Raw genomic sequence first — 27,643 nt, forward strand, 5'->3', positions numbered from 1 at the left:
TTTGTGTAGCTCCGTGTTCACTATTCAGATGTTCAAAATGCAGTCTTTCAAAAAATTAGTTGCATTATTAATTCTGTACAGTTTTTGTCAGCTGTAATTTTTTAACAAACAACTTAAAAACTCTTCCTCTCTAAGTAATTTATAAAGATGATGATCTTTTTTTGTTATTGCAGGAAAAGAAACTTTTTCCATTTTTTGACTCTGCGTACCAAGGCTTTGCTTCTGGAGATCCTGATAAAGATGCATGGGCTGTTCGTTACTTTGCTCAGCAAGGCTTTGAATTTGTGTGTGCCCAGTCATTTGCCAAAAACTTTGGCCTGTATAGTGAGTATAAAGTATACTTTATTTAATGTTTGTTTTTAATTCACATTGAATGGTATTGCTTGTATTTAAAATTGTGAACTTTTAAATTAAAAATCAGTTTTTGTCATGTACTTCTTCTTGATTATTGTGACTAAGTTCCTTTTAGTTCATTTGTTTGCCATGCATCTGCTTATTTTTTCATTTTGTATCTTGATCTGTGGTTATTTGTCACGTCAGTGTGTGCACACATTATTTACTAAGTATGGTAGATTTTTTTTTCGTTTGAAGTGTTGCATGTGTATGTATCTTTGAAGTATGTGTTGCTTATTGATTGAGCTACCATCATTGAGAACAAGAGAAGCATTTAACCTAAATGTCAATAGCAAGACTGTTGTTGTTGTTGTTGTTGTTCATCACACATTTTTGGCATTTTCTGTATTTGTCGTCAGTTTTGAACTATGAGTTTCCCTTTGTTTCTCAACACCCTGTTTTCCCTAGTCTATATCTTTTTGCCTAGTTCTCCTTTTGTGCATTACTTATCTTAAATATTCCAGTCATGATTTTGTTACTACGTCCTGCATCTTGTGTTGGTGTGTTGTTTGCGAGATGCATTGCCGTTTGTCCACATGAAACCACTTCATTGTACTGTTGTTTTTCCTTCAAATTGTGTGTTGTTGTGGATTATTTATTGATTTTTCACCGATTTTGTTTTGCCATTAGTTTTCTTTGGGAAGTGCAGTTTCTCAAATTTACCATTTGAACTGTGCACAGAAATTAATTAGGCTGTGCTTTTGTCTGACTTCATCATATTTCTTTCTGACTTAGTCATAGGACTAGAGTGTTTGTCAAGTACATGCTGCAGGAAAGTGTTGTCTCCAGTGATGTGAAGTTTTGTAATTGATATCTGGCCTAGATACAGTTGACTTCAAATGGCAGATTCTTTCACTGCTTTCAGTCTCTCTCCAAATCCAACCATCATTTTTACTTTTGACAAGTTGTTGGATTTAATTCAATTCTATAAAGGAGATTAAAAAAGCTATGGTTTTGGCCCTTAATTAAATCACTGTTCTCTCTTCTCATCTGAGTGTCATTAGATGGAGCAACTGGCATTTAATCGAATGGGCATTGTTTCACTAGATCACTTTTACAAATTTTATTTCTCTAAACAATGTTGTGAACTTTCATGATATCTAAAATAGTGAAACATTGCTTTTCTTGTGCTCATTTTACTTCCCTACTGTCATCTTCATCATGAAAGTGAAATTCTGTGATAGTGAAGCATGTCACTTCCTTATGCTGGCTGAATCAACCAACCTCTCTCTGAAACTGCATGTGGTAAAGAAAGAGCACATGTTGTGTAGGTTTTGGAAGTTGTGTAAACTTAGCAGTTTACTTAGGCCCAAGGGTACGTATTCAGCTTAAAGAATTTTTAAACATTTTATCATGATAAAGGTAAATGGAGAACAGGTAAATAATTATGAATAATATAAGCTTCACTCCTCTATTCGTCACATATTACATGAACAGCATTCGGTAATTTAATTCAGGCATTTGGAATTCATTTGAAAGGTAGAGCTCTCAAACAGGCAAAAAACCAGAGTTGCAAGTTTTGACTGTGAATGTTGGATCCCTTCTTTTTCCCTGTTTTTGTTTTGTTGTAACTTCCTTTCCATGCTTAATGGTTCTTTAGCAAATACAGGAGTGAGGAACAGATGCAGTTCGTTGGCAGAGAATTCAGATATTAATTTATTTACATCTAATATCAAATAGTAAAAATAATACAGTAGTTGCAACATCAGTTGCTAACATTAGGTTTGAATGTTGATATATATACGGATATAAAGATTTGCAGTTTGATGACTACTCCGTAGATGACACGCCCTGTCTGTAAATGTTACTAAGTGGCAGAAACTCAAAATGAGGGCTCTGTGCATTGATATTTGAGCTTAAATAGACCTGCCACTGGAGCTCCAGATAGGGGATGCTTACAATCTTCGTTAGTAGCTCAGTCATTTCCGGCAGGTAGTGCCGTCATACCGCCATGGCTGCTGCAGGAATTGCAGCGGCATGACTTGCGGTGTGCATGTTTTAAAGTGTGACACTCCGAATGGCGGATGTTACCGCACCCTCCCTGCCTAACTTTGTGGGTATGGTATGGGGGGAGGCCAGTGCCATGGAAAATCATGAGGCTGGTTGCTTGGCTGGCTGCAGAGAGATCAACCTGCGTCCCAGTATCGTGCCTTGTGAGTGCCAGGGAAACTGCCCCAGAAAACCAGGCACAAGATACATCTGAAGGCACAGGTGGGATCGTAGAGGGTGCTGGTGATTGGCTGATGGCAACGACGTCGATGTCCAAGGGAGAGGTGACCTGGGGTGTCGATGGCAACTGTATCGCAGGTGGGCCGGCATCAACACCCATTGGTGAGATGGCTCGGTAAGCTGTCTAGGAAGCTGTGTTGTGACAACCAAACATGGCTGCATTGTGACGGCCAGACATGGCTGCGTCACGGCAGCCGAACATTGTGCAATGAAGAAATCTGAAACAGTTTGACCTATGGCAGGATCACTGAATTCATGGAGCCATAGCTGATTTTAGTGGTGTTGGTGCATGCCTGCACTGCTGTGAATAGTATACTGCACTCTACCAGCTCATCTAAAAACAGCACCTGATTCCCATAATGTGGCTTCTTGTCACATGATATTGAACTCCGACGTTTGGGTGAAACTTCATAGTGAGGCTGGAAGCTGGACGAGAGTGGTAAGTATGAAGCAAATGCAGCAAAACCAGTGGCATCTCCCATGCAAACGTACTGCCAGCGAATGTCAGGAGTAGGCAAAGTTTGATATGAACTCAAAAACATCAGTGAGCCATTTTAAAGTGAATGTGAAGCTTGAAGTTTCGACATTTGTGGCTTGAATGTTCGACAAAAACTTTCCATTAGACTATGATGAGAATGGTGTTGTGCAGACATGCTGTATTCCATTTTGTTTGAAAAATTGTGTGAATTCCTTTGAAGAAAATTGAGGTCCATTGTCAGAAACAATTCTTTGTGTCAAGCCTTGGAGAGAAAATACAGAAGCAAGTACCTTCATGGTGCTGGCAGCATTCATCGAATATATTGGAATAACAAAAGGGTATTTGCTATAGGCATCACAAACCAAAGAGGCAGCAAAGTCTATATTCCGTGACAGCAACCGAAATCTAAGAACTAGTAATAGGAAAACTATCCATGTTGTTTTGGGCTTCGATCTCTAAATGGAAACACAACAGTTCATCCTGATCAAATACTGGATCGGGGCCATTTGAGAATTGAGAAAGAGCATCCACATTAGTATATTGTGCTTTGGTTTGGAATGTATCTCACAGTTATAACATGACAAAAACAGAGTCCAGCATTGCAGGCGATGTTTCACATTATCCACTAAAGATGCTGAAGAACTGAGAGGAGAAACCAGAAGTTTGATAAGCAATCAATCAAACCTTGGAACCATATAAAACATGAAATTTTTGAGTGCGTACCCAATAGCAACGGCTTCTTTTCCTATCTGTGGGTACTGCTGTTACATTTGATCAGAGTTTTGGAAGCACAAGCAATAGTGTGTTCAGAACCGTCTGCACACTTTTGCATGAGAACAGGCTGTCTGGAAGGCAACCAAGCAAGGTGCTCAGTATAATTTTGATCTTAAGAGGGGAAAGGCTTACTTGCAGGTGGGCGACGTGTGAAAACAAACATCTTTATGTAAGACTGTATGAAGTGGCTGGGCCATTGCTGCTGTACCAGTAAGAAATTTATTGTAGTTCATAGTCTTCCTGAGAAATGCTCACAAATCTTTGATGTTGTTGGACACTACAAAGCTGTAATGGTCTCAACGTGCTGGCATAAAGGCTTGAGCCCAGCACATGATACTTCAAAACCGAAATAGATGATAAAGGGCTGAAAAAAATTGTGATTTGTGCAAGTTACATTTCAAACTGGTGACCTGTAGCACTGTGAACAAGGCGCAAAGGTTTTGCAAATGTTCATCTGTTGGAGAACTTGAGACAACAGAATCATCCAGGTAGTTGACACACCCTGACATGGACGCCCTCAGTTGCTCCAAAAATCATTGTAAAATGGTAGGATTGCTAGCCACATCAAATGGCAGCTGCTGGTATTGATATAACCTGACGGGGGTATTCACTACGAGGACATGTTTGAGATCACCTCCCAGAGGCAATTGTAAGCAGGCTTCTGACAAGTCTATTTTGGAAAATATTAGCCCCAGAAAGCTGTGCTAAGAGTCCTTTTAGATTGGGTAAAGGATAGGTATCAATAATAGGCTATGAGACTTCAAAATCACCACAGAGCCAAAGACTACCATTAGGTTTTTTTGACACTTACCCATGGAGTAGGTGATCCACTAGAGGAGACAGGCATGATAATGCCCAAAGATGTAAGTCGATGTAGTTCAAATCTGACTTGGTTCCTGTAAATCTACTGGGACTGGGCGAGGATGAAAGAAACGGGACTTGCTGTCAGTTTCAGTGTGTTGTGAGTGTTGAAATTGGCAGCACACTGAAAACTTTTCGAAAACAGGGAGGAATATTCCAAGCAGAGCACGTCCAGTTATTGGCATGAAGCTTGATCTGACACCCGATGCACTTTGTCAAAAATACAGAAGCCAAAATTTTTGAAGGTATCTAACCCAAATATGTCTTCAGTGTTGACATCATCCACGAATAGAAAGGTTAAAGGCTGAAGAACTGCTTTTTACACTAAGTAAGTCTAAAACTACCCCAGTATAGATATTTGTAGTTTGTTGTAACTCCCCAACCGATAAGAACAGGGACAATGTGTGTGATCCATATTCACATAGCTTTGAGAATTTAGCAAAGTCACTGCTGCACCCATGTGCACTTGAATTTTTAACATCTTGTCCATCACATGTACTTTAATGTAGAGTTTGTTAGGGGCTACCTTTACTTGGGAAACATGATTCACAGCCATGTTCATATCTGGTGAAGGACTTTGAATGTTGCACACAGTGTCTCCCCCACCCCCCCCCCCCACCCCCACCCACTTTTACAATAGCAGTATGTTGCCTAATGTTTTGGGCACCTGACCCACTCATGTTGATTGAAATAATAAGGGCACAATGGAAGAAGAGCACATGACCACTGTTGTGATTTGTCTGCTGCTGCTTAGCATGGGGCTGCCCCATGTGCTGTAGAGGCCGCTGTTGCATGACCGCAACGTCTTCTTCCCCCATGAGCTAACTGATGGCGGCTGAGTAAGAGAAGCAGCTACTTCACACCATGCTTCTATCTGATTTCCTGCTGCCCTAGATACTTCAAAAGACTGAGCACTGTTCAGAACATCTGCAAGGGAGGGATTTTCACATTGTAAAGCACATTCACCAAAACTTCCCTATCAGGCCAGGTATATTACAGCATCATGAAGCTGTGAGCCTCAGTAATGAACTGGCAACGATGCAGAAGTTCAAGAAATTTTGCTACCTAAGCTCTGTGAGACTGTTGCGGCTGCTTGTGACAACAGTAGAATTCAGTGCGAGTAGCAATGACATAACTACATTTGCAGTGATGATAATAGAGCAACTGACACACTTCATCAAAAAAGACTGGCACATTGCTGAAGAAGAGATAGCTGACTCAAAAGGTGATAAACATGAGGAGAAATCTGTGAATGAAATAAAGCCCTATACGAGTTGGGGTCTGCAGCACAAAGAGCTTGAAAATGTTGCTGAAGGAATTTTTCATGTGTGTCCCAATCTTCTGCAGAATCATGATATGGAGGAAACAGTGTGTGTCGCGTCAATGGTGGTGGGACATGGTACGTCAGCAAGGCTGCTAAATTGTTTGGTGCCATAGTGAGAGCCTGCTGCTGGTCGGTGAGGGTTCACTGTTGTTCAACAAGAGATTGAAGAACTTCTTCTACTGACATGTTCGCTGTATATCGAACCAAGGAAACGAAACACGCAGAGTGGAATATCGCACTCATTGCCAAGTATGTTGTACAGACACAATACCAGAAGTAACACCAATCAAGTTCTATTCTGCTTTCACACGAAGAGATCCACAATAACACTGAATGAAGTATAGAATAGTACAAAGTATCCTAGCTGTAGAACACATCAGTATATAGTCTTGTAGGTAGCATATGATAAGCAAGTAAATAAAAGTGATGCCGAAGACTCAGCACACTGGGCTTACATTGGTCTGTTGAGCAAACGGCACAGAGCTTGCTGTGTCGTGTGTCCAGGTAGTGAGGTGACTTCTCTAGGCTGGCCTTGGAGGCATTTGTTTCATGCACTGTTTGATTGTCTGTGCTCACACTATAGCGTTACAACAGGAAGAACTTCTAATTTGACATGATGGGTAAGTTTTAAAGGGATATTTTTATTTTTTCTGCCTGGCTAATGATACTAAATAAACATACTCTTGCTGCCTTAATTATCTTAGGTATTTTGCACTGCATCTGTAATTCTGATTACTTTCTAATTTAAAATGCACCATGTTATTTCAGAAAATTGGTTGTGCAATGTTATTTACCATTCCACATGTCGTGCAAAGTTTCCACTTTTTTGAGAAATACACTAAAAAACAGAAAGAGAAAAAACTTGAATCCACATTGTGGAGCTATACAGTAGTTTTTTCAACAATTAGTTGTTACATGCTGGTTCACATTCAACATGGAAGCATTCATTTGAGAATATCAGTCCAATGCTTCACATTATTTCCATTGCAACTTTAAGCACTGCTGTGGATTTTGAAAAATGCAAAAGAATTGCTGTTAAGCCATGAAATCTAAATCTGCAGCTACGTCAATACTCTGCAAACCACTGTGGTGCATGGCAGAGTCCCATTGTACCAGTTTTTGAAGTGTCTTCCTGTTCCATTCACATATAAAGTGTGAGAAGAATGATTGTTAGAATGCCTCTGTGCATGCAGTAATTATTGTAATCCTAATGATCCCTATGTGAGTGATAGAGGGTTGTAGAATATTCCTAGAATCATAGTTTAAAGGAAATTCTTAAAACTTTGTTAATGGACTTTCTTGGGATAGCTTAAGTCTGTCTTAGAATCTTGCTGTTCATTTTCTTGAGTATCTCTGTGACACTTTCCTATGGATCAAACAAACATGTGACCATTTGTGCTGCCCTTCTCTGTATATGTTCAATATCCCCTGTTAGTTCTATTTGATATGAGTTCCACACACTTCAGCAATATTCTAGAACCAGTCCCATGAGTAATTTGTAAGCAATGTTCTTTGCAGACTAACTGCACTTTCCCAGTATTCTATCAATAAACTGAAGTCGTCCACCTGCTTCAGCCATAATTGAGTCTGTATGATCATACCGTTCCCACAGGTATTTGTGAGAGATGGCTGATTCCAACAGTAACTCATTCCTATTATAATCATAGGGTACTATGCTTTTTTGTTTTGAGAAATGCACAGTTCGATGTTTTTGAACATTTAAAGCAAGTTGCCAATCTTTGCACCACTTTGAAATCTTATCAAGATCTGACTGAATATTTATGCAGTTTCTTTCAGACAGTCTTTCATCATAGATAACTGCATCACCTGCAGAAAGTCTGACGTTACTGCTAATATTGTCTGCAAGGTCATTGATACACAGCATGAACAGCAAGTGTCCCAGCAAATGTCCCTGGGGCACCCCTGAAGTTACTTCTGTTCCATCCAGGATAACATGCTGTGTCCTCCCTTCCAAAAAGTCCTCAATTCAGTCACAAATTTCCCTTGATAGCCAATATGATTGTACTTTTGACAATAAGTTTATGGAATGTTAAATATTGCTGCTTCAGTAACACAGAAGATATTGAAAATTCCAGTAATATACTTCTCGCAATGCTCATTTCCTTTGGATTTCGTATTTGCAGGAATTGAACCTACATAAAAACATTAAGACAACAGAATTGCTTCAGTTCCTGTAAGAATGCAGAGGATCTCTTCAAAAAGTTGTTCTTTGTGAAAATATTCCCCCAGTATCCAAATATCTAAGTTGACAATAGCTGTAAGTACTCTTTAGCCAGCTGAGATTGAAGCTGAAATGGATAAATTTCTTTAAACATTTCTGGAAAACAGTTGACTTGGAAAGAAGTAGCTGACAGTTATTAGACAAACTCATACATAGTGTCCAAGAAGAAGTGATCCAGTTGCGTAGGAAAAACTGTTCAGTCATTTGTGGAGAGACGTTATGGCGAAACCAGTTGTTAGATACATATTTATATGGATGTACATCTTCTCCTACAGTAGTGTGAATGTGGTTCAAGTGTGTGCTTGAGGGTGTGAAAGAGAAATTAGTCATTGCATATCACCAAGTTCTTCTAATTTCAAAGTAGTAAGAGTCTGATAGCTTCATATACAATGTCATCCTCATGTTACTATTCATCATTGAATATTTCATTTAAAAGTGGAAATGGTTCTAAAATAGTTGATTTATGCCAAAGCCAGGCTGCTGATACATCTCAGTATATCCTTCTTTCTGTATTGCACATACAGATTCTTATGTATAACCCAAAAACTGGTGGTGAGAGCTGGGAAGGTAAGCAGAGAGTTGCTAAATATCCCATCAGGAGATTATAAAGTATTGTTAGTGTGCATCAACTACATTTCAACTGGCCTGTCATAATGCCATGTGTCGTACAGACTGCTTTAAAGAATAAAATACAAAATTGTAAAATTGAGTGTGTAGTTCACTTAACCTCATTAAAACCACATGTTTGGGGGCATTTTGTTGACCATAATGTGTGCTTTACATTTATTACTTCGCTACCATTTGTTTTGTATTTTATGCTGTCTGCGGAAGATTTCTAAAAGATAATATTTCTTCCCATTGGTGCATTGTAACATCTTTTGAAAGATGTGAGATAAAGGATGCAATAGCCTAGTCAGTAGTTATGTACTATTGGCACTTACGTTACAGATATATATATATATTTTATTCTTTTTCAGATGAACGAGTAGGAAATCTGACAGTGGTACTCAACAGCAACGATGAGATTATAAATGTTAAATCACAGCTTACTCTTACTGTGAGAGGAATGTACTCTAATCCACCTAATCATGGAGCAAAGATTGTCAGCACTGTTCTCAATAATGAACATTTGTGCCAAGAATGGTAGGTTTGCACTGTAAAAAATTCTGACTTAAGTTTTCTCTTAAACCAATGAAGATTGATCTAAAACTTTTTTATGCTTGAAAGCCTGAGCACATTGTGGGCAAATGATCATTTGCCATTAATTTATAGTACTAAGCACACTCCCACATATGTTACATTTAAAAAAATATTGTCAAGTTGTAAATGAAGTTCGATTCAATACTGAAACTTCAAACTCAAAGAAACTTGTTAGCTGTAATTGACATAATTTTATCATGTGCTCTCACCATGTATATGTATAAGGGTCATCTAGGAAGTAATGACATTTTGCATATTCCCTCTGCGCAGATTAATTAAAGGCTTCTATGCAAGGTTGAGGTTTCATCATCTTGTCTGTGCTCTGAGTACCATTTGAAATTAGCTGCCATTGTTCTCCATTTTGTGATTCATTAAAATGAACTGAATGACAAAGCCCTGTGAAGTGTGAGCCCAGCGAATTTGTTTAATTTTTTGAATGCTTGGAAACTGAAACTGGCAGAAAGTGTCAAGTGGTACCAGTGAACAAATGACATGTGGGAGTGTTGTACGAAATGTTCAGCAATGAGGGAATAACTGTGCATGACTAAACTTGATCTGAACAACTGTTACTCATTAGACATTTTGTAGAATGAAATGAGGAATGAAATCATGTAGCACAGACACGGAACACAAGACGAGTTACATATGCCTTTTTCAAATATTTCTCATTCTTTTTGTGGTGAAATTGTGTTCAAACATGTTGGGTATAGCAAAATTTGTGTCTAATGGGTTCCCTGGCAACTGAGTGGCCAACACAAAACACAGTAAATTGCCACAGTACTGCCATTACCGACACAGTGCAATGAAGATGTAATACCTCTCTGGATTAAGATGTTTACTGGCAGTGAGACAAGTATTTTACTTCCCCCACATGCCAGTCACTTAAATGATGTCGTCCCTTTTTACCCAAAATCCATGAAAATTCAGACTAACTCTGTTGATGTGGAAGTTTAGTGATTTTTATTTTTAATTCTTTTTTTTTAATTGTAAAGGTGTTTTTTTGTTGCAAAATATTTGATCAGGTGAACATCCATGACAGCAGATGTTGTCCAGGCACAGGCAGACACTGCGATTGCTGCACCTGCGCTCCAATGCATTTGTTTGACACGGGTGGGATCACCAATGGCTGATTGACCTGACTGCCACACATTCTTGTTTTCATAATTATTTTGTTGCACCTGAAGATGAACTTTAAGCTTCAAAACCAGTTGTAGAATAAATTAAGAAAATTACTAGCAGCTGAAGTGGATTTTTATTTATATCTGTTGGTAGTCCTTATCGACAGTGTGACATCACCTGAAAACTATAATAAGCAATCCAAAATGCTTCAACATGGTATTCTGCTCGTTCATGAAAGTGTGTGCTCTTACAATGTTGCTGCAACCAGAGGCTTATTTGGATGAGAAAATTTTAAACATCTACATTACATTTCATATCTTTCTCTTAACAGTTTTCAGTTTCACAAAGCTCTGACAGTTGATAAGTGGGAAATATTTCAAAAATGATGATGAGGCTAAGAATGCAGTGAATAACTGACAGTGGCCATGTACTACATGGAAATTATTAAGCTTGTAGACAAGTATGAAAATACTTAAACAGGCTTGATTATGAGCAGAACTGAAGTAGGATTAAATTTCAGTAAATGATAAGCTTTTTGTTAATAAAACATGTTGCTTGGCATAAAGGAGGCCACTCGCCAAATAATAGAAGTTTGGAATTATTGATAGGAACACAAAAAAGAGTGAAAACTTTGTAGTTTGTGGAATATCCTTTAATGAGCTTGAGTGTGTGCATGTGTGTGTGTGTGCCCCCCCCCCCCCCCCCCCCCCCACACACACACATATATTGTGAAATAGTTGGGAGTGTGCCTGGTGTTGCTCCCTAAGAACTGAATGGGAAAATGAGTTTACAGAATAGACTAGTAATGCAGTGATGTACTATAGATGACCTAATCAATAATTGATATCATTATCTCTCTCTCTCTCTCTCTCTCTCTCTCTCAGCTGTTGTTATGAGTACAAACTTTTTGTTTTGATTTCACTTCACTCTTCCCACTGAGGTGTTATGTACTTTTGGCATTGTGTTTGAATTCTAGGAAAGATTGCATTGTTACCATGTCATCTCGTATCAAGGAAATGAGGCAAGGTTTACAGGAGCGACTTCAACGACTGGGTACTCCTGGTACATGGGACCACATCACACAACAGATTGGAATGTTCTCTTACACAGGGCTATCACGTGAGTATCCTCTTAAAACTTTTTTCTTGTTAAAGCATGAAAACACATTTTACAGCCTCTGACAAAGTTCGGTGAATGAAGTCAGAACAGTCGATCGGGCAGGCAACACTGGTGTCTCACAATGCTGCACCTGTGTAGCTGCTGGTGTTGACAATCTGTCCCCACCGTAGTTCAGTTGAGCGTCGTGTGTGTTACACCTGTTGGACAAAGTGCATGTGTAGTGTGTTGGTTCTGAACTGAGAACAGGACAATGAACAAGCAAAGGCTCAATTTAAAGTTTTGTTTTAAGCTTGGCAAGTCACTGAAAGAAACGCATGCAAAGCTGGTAAGTGCTTAAGAGGTTCAAGCACTGTCCATGAAGTGTGTGTACAAGTGGTACACCTGTTTCTGAGGGGGCAGGGAAAGTGTTTCTGACAATCTCCATAGTGGATGACTGGTGACTGCCATCAGTGACGAAAATGTTGAGAAAGTGAGGACATTAATCATGAGCAACCGTCGATTAATTGTGTGCATGATAGTGGATGAACTGCAGATGAACCGTGATTCTGTGCGACAAATCCTTATCCAGGAGTTATGGAAGAGGAAAAGGTGTTGTCATCTTGTGCCACATCGCTTGACTGATGATCAGAAGCAGGCACATTTTGAGGCTCTACAGGATTTTGTGAAAACAGTGGATGTGACACCCAATTTCTGGAACCATATTGTCACAGAGGATGAAAACTGATGTCTCTGGTATGATCCTGAAACGAAATGGCAAAGCATGGAATGGTGATCTGACATCATTGGGAAAAGGTCAGAGCTGAAAAATTACGCATCAAAATGATGTTTCACCTTTTTCGATAGTCAAGGCATTATCCACAAGGCATTTCTACCTGAGGGAACGACGTTGAATGCTGCACGGTATGTTCAAATTTTGACCTGTTTGATGCAATGTCTATGCAGGGTATGACCCCAGTACGCACAACGAGGTTTGTGGTTTTTTCTTCGCGACAACTCTCAACCTCACACAGCCAATATCATCAAAAATTTCCTGGCAAATAAAGGGTGTTGAAACTTGAACATCCACCATACTCACTGGAACTCAAACCTCCAGACTACTTCTTATTCCCTTGACTCAAACTCACTTTGGCAGAAAAGAGATTTGACGATACTCCTGACATCCAATGAAATGTGATGCGGCTTTTGAATACCATCCCGAAGGAAGACTTCGCGCAAAGTTTCCAGGACATGTATCACGGAGCTCAGTGGTGCTTAGTTATGGGAGGTGACAGTTTCGAAGGACAGCAAGGTAACTGTAGTTCGCAGTTCATCTACATTAATGTTACAGTGTTATTCACAGGAATTTGTCAGAGGATGTATATGGGCATTTGACTTAGTTTTGCTTGCATGTTGCTAGTATGTAGTAGGAAGGAGATCCTAAACATAGTGCAATCACATGCTTGTGTTTAATATCAGTATTCAACCATTGGAATTAACCATGAGTCCTTTTTCATACATGAGCATGTGAAATCTCTCATTTCTGCATTTTGATAGAAATAACTGTTTTGTAAGCCATGTACCAGAGACCAACGCTATAAAACAGCTATCTTTCATCTCATGCAAAAGTTGTCACTTAGTTGTACTACCAAGAAAAAAGTTGGGATTTTGGTGAAAATTAGGAACGAGGTTCAAGTAGAACTTATTCCACCCTATATGCTTAAAAGGGTAGATTCCTTACTATCTATAACAAGTTTTTGTGTGTACTACACTTGAGTGAAATATATATACCTTCTAAAGAATAAAATGAGCTTAAAAATTAGCTTCAAAGTAACATTAATAGTCTAACCAAAATTACTTGGTAGTTGACTCCCCACCTTGAAACTTTTCCTACAATCAGTGCTTTGAGTGTCATACATTCTGGTATTGCAATGCACCACAACAAAACATAAGTTCACAGGCAATTTTCAGGGCATGCACCATATGTGCATAATTATTGGGCACTGCTGGTAGTTCATTTAACTGCAACACTTTCTACTGATTTTAGCAGCCCGATTCCTGTTAAGCCTTAACAATATAGTGGACGGTCAGTGTGACAGCTTTGTATTAGGGGCCAACAATTTTGAATGTAAGCATTCGTGACTACTTGGGCTGTTACATGCAACAGGGTGTATACGACCCAGGACAACTGGGAAATCTGGGAAAAACCTGGGAATTTTTTCGTCTGGGAGAAAACAGGGAAAAACCCAGGAATTTTTCGCAATTCTGGGAATTTTTCATTGTTATAGCATTCAGTTAAATTTTTGTAATTTTGACTGGTAAGAATTGATTCTCTAGCAAATAATGTTACTGTATCCTGCTACTGGAGAATGATACTGCAGCAATAAAATATAAATGAGACAAAAAATAAAAATGCGCCATTTACAACAACAAAGCACCATGCATGCACAAGCGTTTGCAAACAGCAAAAATATGTCAAAAGCCTTAGGGTGTAGACTTTGCAATACTTTGTAACAATAAACTGCTTTCTATAAATGTGACGTCACGAATGTTTACATTAGGTTCGTTTGACCAGTTGCCAGCGGGCTAATGCGCAGTTGATTCGCGTATGAACAGTACCCTCTCCCACTTCCCGCTACTTGAAGTGTGGGTGTTCGCTGTATAGGCAGTAGCAGCAAGCAGCCAGATGCTAACAAGAGAAATTTTTCTCGCGTACCCTAGCTGCCAGATTCGCACATGCATAGAGTTGACTGAGGTGTAGTGGGGAGGGGGTTAGTCTCCATGTGACCCGTGTTTGCGTTAAGTGATTTTACTGTTTCGTTTACAGCTCCCATGTCAAATGAAAACAAAACGGATGTCTGTGCCCGGGACTATCAAGTGAATTAAAGTAGTCACATAATTACAGAGGACAAAAATGTATTATTAGTTTCAGTTTTCTGATTTTATTTTATTTCTAAGTTATAAGCAGTCGAGCATTAATCGCCTTGCAGAACAATGAAGTTACTTTTGTCAGTTACTCCATTGTGAATCTGGAGAAAGCCGATGTGTACTTCAAGCCAAATTATGCATTTTAGTATGGTTTACAAAATTTCGATGCTCTTGGAGTATCCTCTGACGTCCTGTTTCTTTTATGGTGTAATGTAAGCTCTCTTGGTGCTTTATACATATGAACATGCGGGCTTCCTACACCACTACAGCTGCACACACACACAATAATGCCTGTTTTCTGGCGCTTTCTGGCAAATGCTAAATTGAACCTATTTATAATAGTCTTGGAATAGTATTGTGAACGGTGGTTCGAAAAGTGTTATTCGCAAAGTAAATTTCTTTTTACGCAAGATGAATTGTTACATGTGAGAAAGTGGGATGAATTTCTTAAATCACAGAGCATTTAAAACTGAGCACTGTGAGGACCAGCCTGTACAAGAATTTCAAGCCTAGAAGACCAAACATTTGTCATTATTTTAAATTTACTGTCACATTCGCGTGGTGTATCTTAAAGTATAACACACGCAAAAAAGATCAATATTACATGTGAAAGCTTAGCTTCCCTTGTAGCTATATTATGTATATTAATGTAAACCATTAACTTCTCCTCTTTGTGTGATTGCACTATGTAACAGTGATCTTGCTATTGGCTGACTGTAACATGTGTCCTGTGCTCTGAATATCTGCTGTTATCGGCTGGTGAAATCATGTGGCATAAGATATGACTGGCTTACAAAAGGACATCACAATCACAATCTCAATTTCAAATCTCCGGAAACTTACGTGCTGTGCTTGGTGCAATTCGAATTTATACTTTTGTAATATGAAAATATGCAGCATATATGTTGCTGCACATCAGAGGTCTTTCCAAAACTTCTATCCTTTTTTATCATCAAAAGTCTTTCCAAAACTTCTCTCTCACGTTTTTTTTTCCGGGAAGTTTTACGCCAGTGTATAAAAGTTAACCATTCAAAAGGATTTATAAGTTTTACAGTTCTGAGGGAAAAATCTACAGAAAACCTACTGTCACTTAGTATGGAATAAGTGTATTTTCGCCCAGGAAAAAGTATATTTTTTAAACGGAATATCCGGGAATATTTTTTCCTTGTCCGCATATACACACTGTACAAACATAGTGTGGCTGCGGGGTGGGGACACAAGTGCGTGCGCGCGCACAAGGGAAGCACCAGCTGTGAAATGGGGAAGGGTCAGTTTTGACAGTGAGCAGTGCCAGATAACAGCAGTAGTTGACTTGAAAAAAGAGACAGCATTGGTCGTATATTTTTTACTATTGCAAAATCGATTTTCTGTCACTGAGTGACCATCTTCAGTGCTATGCCGTAAGCTTAGTGACAACAGTGCATCCCAATTTAAGTTATACAATATAGCACTGAAGATGGTCACTCAGTGACAGAAAATCGATTTTGCAATGGTAAAAAATATACGACCAATGCTGTCTCTTTTTTCAAGTATACCTGTTACCTGGTCGTAGTGCACAAGACAACATGGAGTCGCCAATCAAGCAGTAGTTGAGTCAGCATTGTGTAACACTGACAATTTTTTTGCATTTCAGTCCGCAGTATGAGGAATTGTAGCTTGTCACTTGGAAAGATTGGCTCTCAAAAAATGTTCAGTGTTTCTTAAGAAATTGAATATGTTCAGGAATTAAAGTTACCAAGACTCTCTACTTACCTTATAGTGATAAAGTATACAAAAATGGAAAATGTGGATGACCTGAGCACATAGCAGAGGTTTTTAAACTTAAAAGGAAGCTCTCTGAAGAGGGAGTGAGCCTGCAGTTTGGGTGAGCTACAAAGTTGTGCAACTTTCAGTAAAGTGCTGTGTCATACTTGGTAGTTGCAACTGTCTACTGTACTCCACAAACCACCCTAAGATGCATGGCAGAGGTTACGTCCCACTGTACCACTTATTAGGGTTTTTTCCTGTTCCATTCATGTATGGAGCACAGGGAGAATGATTGTTTGAATGCCTCTGTGCATGAAGTAATTCTAATCTTACCGTCAATATCTCCATGTGAGTGATATTTAGGGGATTTGCAGTATATTTCTAGAGTAATCATTTAAAACCCTTTCTTGAAACTTGGTTATAGACTTTCTTGGGCTAGTTTACCTTCATCTTCAAGAGTATTCCAGTTCAGTTCCTTCAGTATCTCTGTGACACTCTCCCAAGGATCAGTCAAACACGTGAACATTTGTGCTGCCCTTTTCTGTACATGTTCAGTATCCCCTGTTGGTCCTGTTTGGCATGGATCCCTTTCACTTGAGCAATGTTCTAGAACTGGTCGCACAAGTGATTTATAAGCGATCTCCTTGCACTGGTTGCACTTCCCGAGTATTGTACCAATAATCTGAAGTCTACCTCCTGCTTTACCCATGACTGCCAATGTGATCATTCCACTTCATATCCCTAAAAAGTGTTACAAGCAGGTAATCATTTGAGTTGGCCAATTCCAAGAGTGACTCATTGATATTACAGTTGTAGGCTAACACATTTTTTCGTTTTGTGAAGTGCACAATTTTACATTTCTGAACATTTAAAGCACGTTGCCAATCTTTGCACCACTTTGAAATCTTACCAAGACCTGTCTGAATATTTATGCAGCTTTCTTCAAATAATACTTCATTAGAGGTAGCTGCATCATCTGAAAAAGTTTGAGGTTACTGTTAGTATTGTCCGCAAGGTTGTAAATGTACAACATGAACAGCAAGGATCACAATACAATTCCCTGGGGCACACCCGAAGTTACTTGTACATCTGATACTCTGTCCATCCAAGATAACATGTTCCATCATCCCTACCAAAAAGTCCTCAATTCAGTCACAAATTTCACGTAATAACCCGTGTGATTGTACTTTTCATAGTAAGCATAGGTGTGGCACAGTCAAATGCTTTTCAGAAATAAAAAAATACTGCATCTACCTGGTTGCCTTGGTCCAAAGCTTTCAGCACATTATGTCCATGTAGAGCAGTTTGGTGTGGTGCTGCTACCAAACATTATATTCAGTACGTCCCACGTAGGTTATGGCATACAACACAGGCATACAGCTGGAGGTGACATTCTTAGCAGTGCGAAAGAAGTTGTAGAAGATGTAGGTTTATTACAGAATTTATTAGTTTGTGTGTTTACGGATGAAGCATGAGTCACGTTTGGAAATAATCGGGATTCATAGTGCAACTGAAATTCAAAAGCTTCCAGTATCCAGTTTATGCTTATCTGTAGCTTGAAGTAATTGATTTGAAGTTTGATAGGGAATATAGAGATATTGGGTCATTTCACGTCAAATTACATAAGTTTCAAACAATTTAATGCTTGAACATCATGGATTTTGACAATTTTATGTCAACATTCACCCATGTGCCCAATGAACATTGGTAAAATTTAACATTTGTTACAACAATACTGGCCGAGATATAGTCACTGTGGTTGCTTTGAACTGTTATATTTCGGGCAATATTTTGTTGGAGGAAATGACCGAGCGAGGTGGCGCAGTGGTTAGCACACTGGACTCGCATTCGGGAGGATGACGGTTCAATCCCGTCTCCGGCCATCCTGATTTAGGTTTTCCGTGATTTCCCTAAATCGCTTCAGGCAAATGCCGGGATGGTTCCTTTGAAAGGGCACGGCCGATTTCCTTCCCCATCCTTCCCTCACCCGAGCTTGCGCTTCGTCTCTAATGACCTCGTTGTCGACGGAACGTTAAACACTAATCTCCTCCTCCTCCTCCTCCTCCTCCTCCTCCTTCTTGGAGGAAATGAAATTGGCCATCTTGTACAACTTTGTGCATTTTCTGAAGAATAATAAGGAAATGAGTTGTACGAGCTATATTCAGCCAGAAAATTTTAGACAAAGTTGCCTGAAAAAATTAGCACTCAAAAACATTTCGTAGTTTGGCTTCTTACTTCCTGTGGACTAAATGCATTATGAACATGAAAGTTGGGATGTAGTAATCTAATGACTCAAAGTTGTGAGATATAAAGTTTCATTTATGTACCACTTTCTAATACTGAATGAATGAAGTGTAAAATTGCAATAAAAAAGGGTATTTTCAACCTGATTTTGCAAAAATTGTGTTCTGTAAAATTATCCAAACTGGGCTGATTACAAAGATTCTGGTTTTAGCCAGTAAACAAAGTGTATTGGGGCTAGCAATGCTAGACGATTTAAATGCTACATGATTTCAGTCAGTCAGGCGCAAACATTTTGGCACGAAAGAAATGTAGACTTCAGATTCTTATGTCATGTTCCTGGTTTTGAAACTTTAATAAAAAATGGCATTTGTAAAAAGTGTCTAATATACCCTATTTTCACTTTCCCAAAAAATCATCATAATTTGTAGATTATTGCAAAATAGTAATTGAACGAAATTTTGTATTCCAGTCCTTGTGCTACCAACATAATGCATGTTAAGTTTCGTGTTCAGCAGGCATTTATTCTATGACATATAAGAATCTGAAGTTAACGTTTCTTTCATGATGTGATCATTGCGCCTCACTTGATTCAAATTGTCTAGCATTGTCAGCCCGCATTGGATAATGAAGAAGAAAAAACAAAAATTAACAGTTAAAACCATGGTCTTGCTAATGACCCCAGTTTGGAAAATTTTATAGAATATAATTTAGGCTGAAAATACCACATTGTTCCTTATTTACAAAATCTTCAATTTTATACATCATTCATTCAGTACTGGAAAAAATGAAACTTTGTATCTGAGAACTATGTGTCGTTAGGTTACCACATGCCAACTTTCATGTTAGTCATGTGTTCAGTCCCCAAATTATAAGAAGCCAAACTTTGAAATTTTTTCGGGCCATTGTGTCTAAAATTTTCTGACTAAATGTGGCTCATAAAATTCTTTTGATTATAATTCTTAAGGGAATGCATGGAATTGTACAAGATGGCCAAATTTCATTTCTTTCAACAAAATATTGCCTGAGACATAACAGCTCAATGTAACTGTAAATTCACATTCACTCTCTGGAATTTCATGCATGGAGTCAAACAAGTAACTGTATCTAAACAGGTATTGTCTTGACAGACATTAAACTTTACCAGCATTCACTGGGAAGTAGTCAAATGTTCACATAAAATTTCATCGAAATCTGTGATGGTTGAGCAGGAGGCCTGGATGAGTTGATGTGGAATGACTCTATTCTAGATTTTTCAAAGGATTTTCGTCAGGATGGATTTTCTTGTTTCCAAAATCTGTAAACGGTTCCCCACCGTATCCCCTGAAGTGATGAAAGGGATACGGTATTCACTGCTTGCAGGCATGTGCTCACTTTGTACTCGTGGAATGTGTTTGCTGTAAAGCCCTCCTGTAATACCATCTGACAAATGTCAAAAGATAAATAATTTCAGTGAAGGTATAGCAGTGGTCATTAGTACTTTGCTACGCTGAAATCAATACTATGTTGATAGACATCATGCACAATAACATGTGTATTGCTACTATGGTTGTCGTCGTTATTATTGTTGTTGTTATTGTTGTTTGTGGCAGCAGCAGCAGCAGCCATACTTGTATTAAAAGTACTGCCAGTATTAACTTTATTAGTTCAGAGTTAGTATTATTTACTCATGTTGCCAATGAAGGCATTCGTATCCTTTTAATATTTATTATTAAAATTATTTTGTAGATAAATAAAATGTAAAAAAAAGGTACTGTACTTGTGAAACCATGGTCTGATGGTGCTAATCAGATCAGTTGAAGTAAGTAAATGAATAAATGACCGTATCACAAGGACAAAATAAACAATGAAGAAATACTTGAAGAGAAACATAAGAGCTGTGTTCTGAATTGGGCCGTGTATGTTTTAACAGGATAGTGCAAATAACCTTCGATTTGTCACAGTAAATTAAGAAAATATTTTCTTCAATTTCATTATAGTGACATAGCTTTATAATAATACATTACGAGTACAGCATTTAATATTTTACTACCTTATGTTGATGAATACTGCTGGTCACAGAAATGACATACAAGTAAACTGGTTTTTCTTTTTCCTTCTGGGTATTCTAAGGACTTACACTTGCAGTTCATTCTTCCTTTGATGGTCCAATCTCCTGTTCTTTCCCTTGGTTCTTTCACATTCTTTCCTTGAAACCACTGGATGGTGCCTGTCTTCTGCTTTCTATCTTTGTATCCAAGCTTGCTTTCTTTCTTTTCCTTTCTCTCCTATACTCCATTGCCCCTAAGGCCTCTAATTTAATTTTCTAGAAATAATATAAACTGGTTCCCACTTCAGCCGTTTTGTATCTTATTGGCACTATATGGAATTCAAATTTTGATTCTGCACGTATAAGAACCAACATATATCGATGCATTTTGGGTAATATGGACAGTGTAAAGGTAAATATATGTAATATGTCAAAGCAAAATGTGTGCTTGTAGCACTGTGCTGTACTGTGTTTTGATGTGGTATGCTTTGGTGTGATACGAGGGAGATGCTTTTCTGCTACTAACTACAAGTAAAAGAAAAGGTAGTAACAGACAGGAAAAATTCCCTTCACAGGGAAGGAATATGGATATGTATTGAACAAAGAGGTCTTTATTACACCAGACAATGATCTATTCACAAAAATTATGCATTTTGTTCTTTGCTTCTCATTATGTTCCACATCCACAGCTATTACTGTTCAGAGAACACATTGTTTGACATTATGTTCTTTTTAGTACATGCAAGTCATTTGTGCAAACTATATTGTTTCCTGTAGAATCAAAACTGGTTGAGAGGCTGAGTGGGCACCAGTGACCTCTGTGTGGCCCAGTTTTATTTTTCCTATTCATCCACCTTAACTTACATTATTCTACATTTAGAGCAAACTTCCATTCATATCACAAATTAGAAATTTTGTCTGTCAACTTGTATCCTCCTAGTCACCCAACTTTGACACCTTGCCATACACCACACCATGATCAGCAAAGAACTGCAGATTGCTGCACACCCTGTCCGACAAATCATTTATGTATATAGAGACTAATAGCATTCCTATCACACTTCCCTGGTGCGCTTGTGACAATAACCTTGTCTGTGATAAACACTCGCCATTGATGACGACGTACTGGGTTCTATAACTTAAGAAGTGTTCAGCTATTCACATATCTGTGAATCTACTTGATATGCTCATACCTTCCAAGCACCATTCAAACGCATTCCGGAAATCTAGAAATATGGAGTCTGCCTGTTGCCCTTCATCCGTAATTTGCAATATATCATGTGAGAAAATGGCAAGTTTAGTTTTGCGTGAGCAATGCTTTGTAAAACCATGCTGATTCGTGAACATAAGCTTCTTGTTCGCAAGAAAATTTGTCATATTCAAACTGAAAATATGTTTAAGGATACTGCACCAAACTGATGTTAGGGATATTGGTCTGTAATTTTGCGAGTCTGGTCTTCTGCCTTTCTTGTAGACAGGAGTCACCTGCAAATTTTTACAGTTGCGTGGGATTTAGTGCTGGGCGAAAGATTCATGATAAATGCCACTAAATAAGGGACCAATGCCATGGAGCATTCTTTGAAAATCGAAATTGGGGTTTTGTCTGGACCTGCTGACTTACTTGTTTCCAACTCATTCAGTTGTTTCTCTACACCAGTGATGCTTACTACTATGTCATCCATACAGGAGTCTGTTCAGTGGTTAGACAGTGGTATGCTTATGTGATTCTCCTTTGTGAATGATTTCTTAAATGTGAAGTTTAAAACTTTGGCTTCTGTTTTATCATCTTCAGCTAGTACACAGATTTTAGAGGACCAGATCAGTGCTTCAAATATCTCTGATTCATCCTATCCCTGTGACATGATATTTTTCATTTTTGTTTCCCCAAGTAGTAGCTACATTTACTCTGAAGGTGATACGATATAAAAATGTTAGTTACAGAACCTAATTAATAGTACTCTGTTGGTGCAATCTTTCATTATTTATAAAATTAACAAACCTAGTGTTATTCCTACTTTGTGCAGTTGCAGCATTTTGCTCCATGTTGAACTACTGCCTTTCAGGTTAAGTTACACGTGCATGAAGTATAATCCTCATTAGGGATGGTCTCCTCTATATGGTGAGCAGCTGTCTATTCCTATCATAATGTTGTTGTTATTCCATCTTGGAATTTCCGCTGAAGAGTTTATCATACACCTGCAGCCTGGTACAGAATTTGTATGAAGGTTGCTCAAATAATACAGTAGACTTGGGGTTATCTGTTATCACTACTCAGCAAAACAAAATGGTATAGAAGGATTAGAGCCCATAGGTTTACTGACCATAGTGCCTTTATCTTAATAAATTGTGATCATAGTGCCAGTTATTAAAAAATAGTTCAATTATCTAAACAGTTTCAAGGAGTCCAGTTAATTGAATGGTAGTTTGTAAATATACGTGTGATGAAATTCATGGAGACTGACTTCATGGAATATTACTCATTGAAGATTGACCGTCAATGGCATTGGAATATTTTTTTTTTATAAAATATCAAAATACAGAGCAATTACATACTATATGACACTCTCCATAGCCGAACAGTTAGTGTCGCTGCCTTCAGTGCAAAAGGACACGGGTTCCATTCATTGGATTTTTTCTGAGGTAGGGAGGTCTGGTATGGGGTGCACTCAGCCCTTGTGATGCCAAATTAGGAGCTGATCTACTGGCAATAATGGCTTGTCGCACCATCATAGATCACTCCCTATACTGTCTTGTAGGTTCAGTTGACCAGTCAGAACAGTTGTAAGGCCTAATCTGTGATTGCTGTTCACTTTACTGGTACATATGCAATAAATAACGTAGATGGCATGAATAATAAATAACAATTATTCATATCTGCTGACAAAGTTATTTCTTTTAACTGTAAACCATGTATTCTTCCGCATTAATACTAGGTTCTATTTTGATGAGCATATTTTTAGGAGTGCACTTTTTTCTAGCAAAATTTTTTGTGTCCAAGATTTCTATAGAAATCCAAATTTCAGATTCATGAAATTTCCATCAACTAACATGTTTATCTAGCAAAAGTATGGGCTTTTGAATACAGAAAAAATAGGGCTACAGCATAGCTGGATTTTTAATATGGTTATACAATAGCAGCTTTGAATAATAATATGTCTTACATTTAGAACAAGACAAGATGTTCCTTACATAATGGGAAATGTGGCTCTCAAACAAATAGTTACTAGCAAGAAGAGATTCTAAGGTGCACTTGGTTTATCCAGATTTTAAATTTCAATTATTCCCTTCAATAAAACGTTTCTCTATGAAATATTTATGCCAAAAGGCATAGGAATAACATGTAGAAAAGATAGATTGCTACTCAGCACAACGAAGAGGTATTGAGTCGCAGGCCGGAGCAATGCCGAAGAGTGCTAAAATAATTAAGCTTTGACGCAAGCTCCTTCTTCAGAAACAGGAAGGGGAATGGAAAAAACAACAACAACAACAAAAGAAAAAGCGCACACCTGCACATGGTTGAGCGCTCAGAGGCAGTTGGTAGCAGTGTTCTTCATTGTGCCTGTGTGTGACTCAGTGTCTCTCCTATGCGATGAGAAGCAATATAAACCATTGTCATGAAAAAGTACAGACTGAACAATGAAGGTTATAAAAAACAGTTTATAACAACATTATGGTATTTTATGTAGACTGCACACAAATAATTTAAATGGAAGAGAGTGAAGAAATGAGTATTGATGTCTTTAAATATGCAGAATATGGACTTATTTCACCTTGCTATGTTTCAAACCCACAAATTCCATTTAATTATGCCCATTTAGGACTGAGAATTCGGCAGTTTTAAAAGTAATTATTTATTATATTTTGTGGCATTTGATATATTGCACTTCAACTAGGTTGTTGTATCTTTATAAGTTCCTAACTCATTTATCTAATATCACCTTTATCTTTTTTTCTCTTTGCAGCTCGTCAGTGTGAACATCTCATGAGTGAATACCACATCTATCTCCTGAAGAGTGGACGTATTAATATGTGTGGTGTCACTACGCATAACATAGATTATATTGCCAAAGCAATCCATGATACAATCCTACTGTTGCCTGAAAGCAAAATATGATAAATTTATTCAGTATTAATATGTGACATACTTTGGTTGTCTGCAGCCAACCAGATTTGTTGAGGATTTGTGGGTTTTGTAGTCTTGGCGAATGCGTGCAGTTGTACTGGATAGTTTTAACTTCTGCAGTGGCAACAGTTTTGAGTAGCCATTGCAGTACGTAGACAGCTGAGTTTCTTAAAACACCAAGTATATATAAAGTCTTACGCTGATCTTAGGGCCCAATTTTATACTTTGTGTGTGTGTGTGTGTGTGTGTGTGTGTGTGTGTGTGTGTGTGTGTGTGTGTTGGAAGGAAAAAGGAAATATTGTGTAAGTACACTAAACATTGTGGAATGTGGTTTTATGAACATTGTTTGCTCTCAGGGAAAATACATTTAATTATTTTACTGTATCAAATTTATTCTTTAATCGAGTTTATGAAATAGAAACAACTTTTAATTAGAATAATGTGGTAGATGGAATTGCACTCTAAAAAGGGGGAATTTTGGTTGTTGAAAAAGTAAATATTTTTATACTTTGAATGTAGTTCAACATTATATAGATTTATGAAATAATTGAGAAAATTGGTATTATAAGTTTATGGCTGACAAAAAAATGACATTATGCAAAAACATATTGAGACAGGTATAGAAATCAGTGTTATGTGATTTTTTTTTTGCATTTTATAATATAGAAGCTTGCTGCTGTATAGAACATTACCAGTTTATTGCAGTTCTGAAATATTTATTTGTGCTGTATTACATATATTTTCATTTGGAACGTTTTAGTGGTATTCTGCAGCAGTCATTATGATATGTTTGCATTATGCCTATAAAGTTATTTAGCACATTCAATTTTTCTTAAAGTCACACTGATGAATTTAATTATTAATTTGAGATAAGCTACGTATAAGCCTAATATTGCAATATTTGCAAAATATTGAAAAAATAACCTTGTTCACTGTGAAAATATAAGTGATAACAGCAATTAATTTTAAGATTGTAACTGAGGACTCTGCATTTGATCACAACTGCAATTTTTATGCTTTCTGTTACATGGTCTCAAATTATGTTTTGACTTTCTGCATTTTTTTTATCATTACACCATTTTTACTGCCAGCCTGTTACAGTATTTTGTACCATTTTACTATGAAGAAAGTTTTCCCATTTCACAATTAAATGTTTCTTCTGTATAGTACTATAGAAAACCTTCAAACCACCTATTAGTGTTGTTCAAATTATTGAATGACAGCAAGACTGTAAATAGTTAACCTCAGTGACAGTTATTTCCAGAACGCCCCTTGTATGTTAAAACATTAATTTCATTAGATAACTTTTATTTTTCCTGGAGAACATCTTTTAGCCGTGCCCTTGCAGAAAAACTTGTATTTACAGTAAACAAAAAATAACTCCATAGCCTTCAAAAAATTTGTTCTCTTAGAGAACAACGGTCATTAACTAATATTACTTACACAAGACCTGAGACAGCCACTAATCATTCATTGCATTATCATGTTATATGCATGATGATGATTTGGCTAGGGCCTCCCATCGAATAGACACCACTTCGGCAACTTGCATGTCAAATATTAGGTATACAAAACTGTAAAATCAGATACCTAATTATATTTTCCCCAGAGCCATATTCCACTCTTACCCCCCAAGGATATTTCAAAGCTTTCACTGATGTTGGAATCAAGAATTTTGCTATGTACCTAACTTCTCCTAACAATGCTTGCAGAGATATTTGGAGATCTATTTTCATATAATTTGGTTTTACCAAAGTTGGTAAAAAATGAATTTATTTTGCATTTAGTTGAAGGCTCCCAGACCTGCTACCCATCTTTCTGTATTATTCACATAAAATCATACTCCATGGTGTTAGTTGAATGTGTTGACTTTAAATGGCTGTAAGCTGAACATTGTTAATAAGATAGGAAAACAAAATGTATCAAGTAACATCAATACAACTGTTGTCATCTTATTGTCCTTTGGTTGCATACGAAGTTGTTTGGCATGAGATAGTAAGATACACTTACTTTGTAAGATCGTAAGGTATTGCTATAGCCAACAGCTAATGTTTAACAGCCGTTTGAAGAGTATTACTTTTGAGATTTAATCTGCATCCACTCATGCCTCCTACTAGATTTTAGGGTGTGGGCAATGTACATGGGTTCAGATGATGTTCAGTACATTTGGTCATATCGTTAAACCACTGTAATTGTATGACAAGGCAGCTATGTCATATAATTTCAAATATTTGTTCCTTTGTTCAAGTTGTGGTACTGTTGCCTTTAACACGACTAGTGAAGTCTTTCAGTAATATTTGAATGAAAACTAATTTATCAAAGTGTTTTTCCCTGTATTGGAATCATGTATTACCTATGAGAGTGATTTAGTTATGTAGTTCCTGATATAACAAATTTAGGGAAGTACAAAGTGTGATTTTGCAGTTAGCAAAATATAAACAACAATTAAAATTATAAAAAAATATTTATTCAGTGTTGATTTTTTTGTTGAGTTGTCTTTTGTTCAATAGCATGTTGACAGAAAAAAATAAAGTTGTAAGATTTATCTTGTTTTGTAATATTTTACGGCCGTATGTGACCTGACTATGTATTATTTACAAGGAAGTCATTTTTGTGAAGTATGAGTCAGCACTTCTACCTTTACAGTTAAATGCCTCAGTTAAAAAGTTTGTCTGGGTAAGTATTGTAAATTTTAGTACTAGTTTCCCTCATGTCAGATCCCGTAAACGAAAAGTTTCAGCTTCATATGGCAGTTAGACAGGGTACTGATAAAGAAGTGATTGCTAAAAATAATTTGGAAAGTATGTTATCTGATGATTTAAAAACTGCTTTCAATTCAGATAGAACATATCAAAGGAGCC

The 27,643-nt window shown here is 37.6% G+C and overlaps 1 protein-coding gene across 1 annotated transcript in view; it reads left to right on the top strand.

The window, feature by feature from the left end:
• LOC124605191 (aspartate aminotransferase, cytoplasmic) overlaps window positions 1-27,327 on the top strand; it is a 72,405-nt gene extending 45,078 nt beyond the window's left edge. The window contains exons 5-8 of the mRNA XM_047136707.1: window positions 174-324; window positions 9,279-9,444; window positions 11,597-11,739; window positions 24,622-27,327. Coding sequence (XP_046992663.1) covers window positions 174-324; window positions 9,279-9,444; window positions 11,597-11,739; window positions 24,622-24,773 — 612 coding nt within the window. The 3' untranslated portion in view covers window positions 24,774-27,327. The remainder of the gene's footprint in view (window positions 1-173; window positions 325-9,278; window positions 9,445-11,596; window positions 11,740-24,621) is intronic.
• The last annotated feature ends 316 nt before the right edge of the window (window positions 27,328-27,643 follow it).

This window comes from Schistocerca americana, chromosome 3, assembly GCF_021461395.2.
Source record: "Schistocerca americana isolate TAMUIC-IGC-003095 chromosome 3, iqSchAmer2.1, whole genome shotgun sequence".
Taxonomy (NCBI): Eukaryota; Metazoa; Arthropoda; class Insecta; order Orthoptera; family Acrididae; genus Schistocerca; species Schistocerca americana.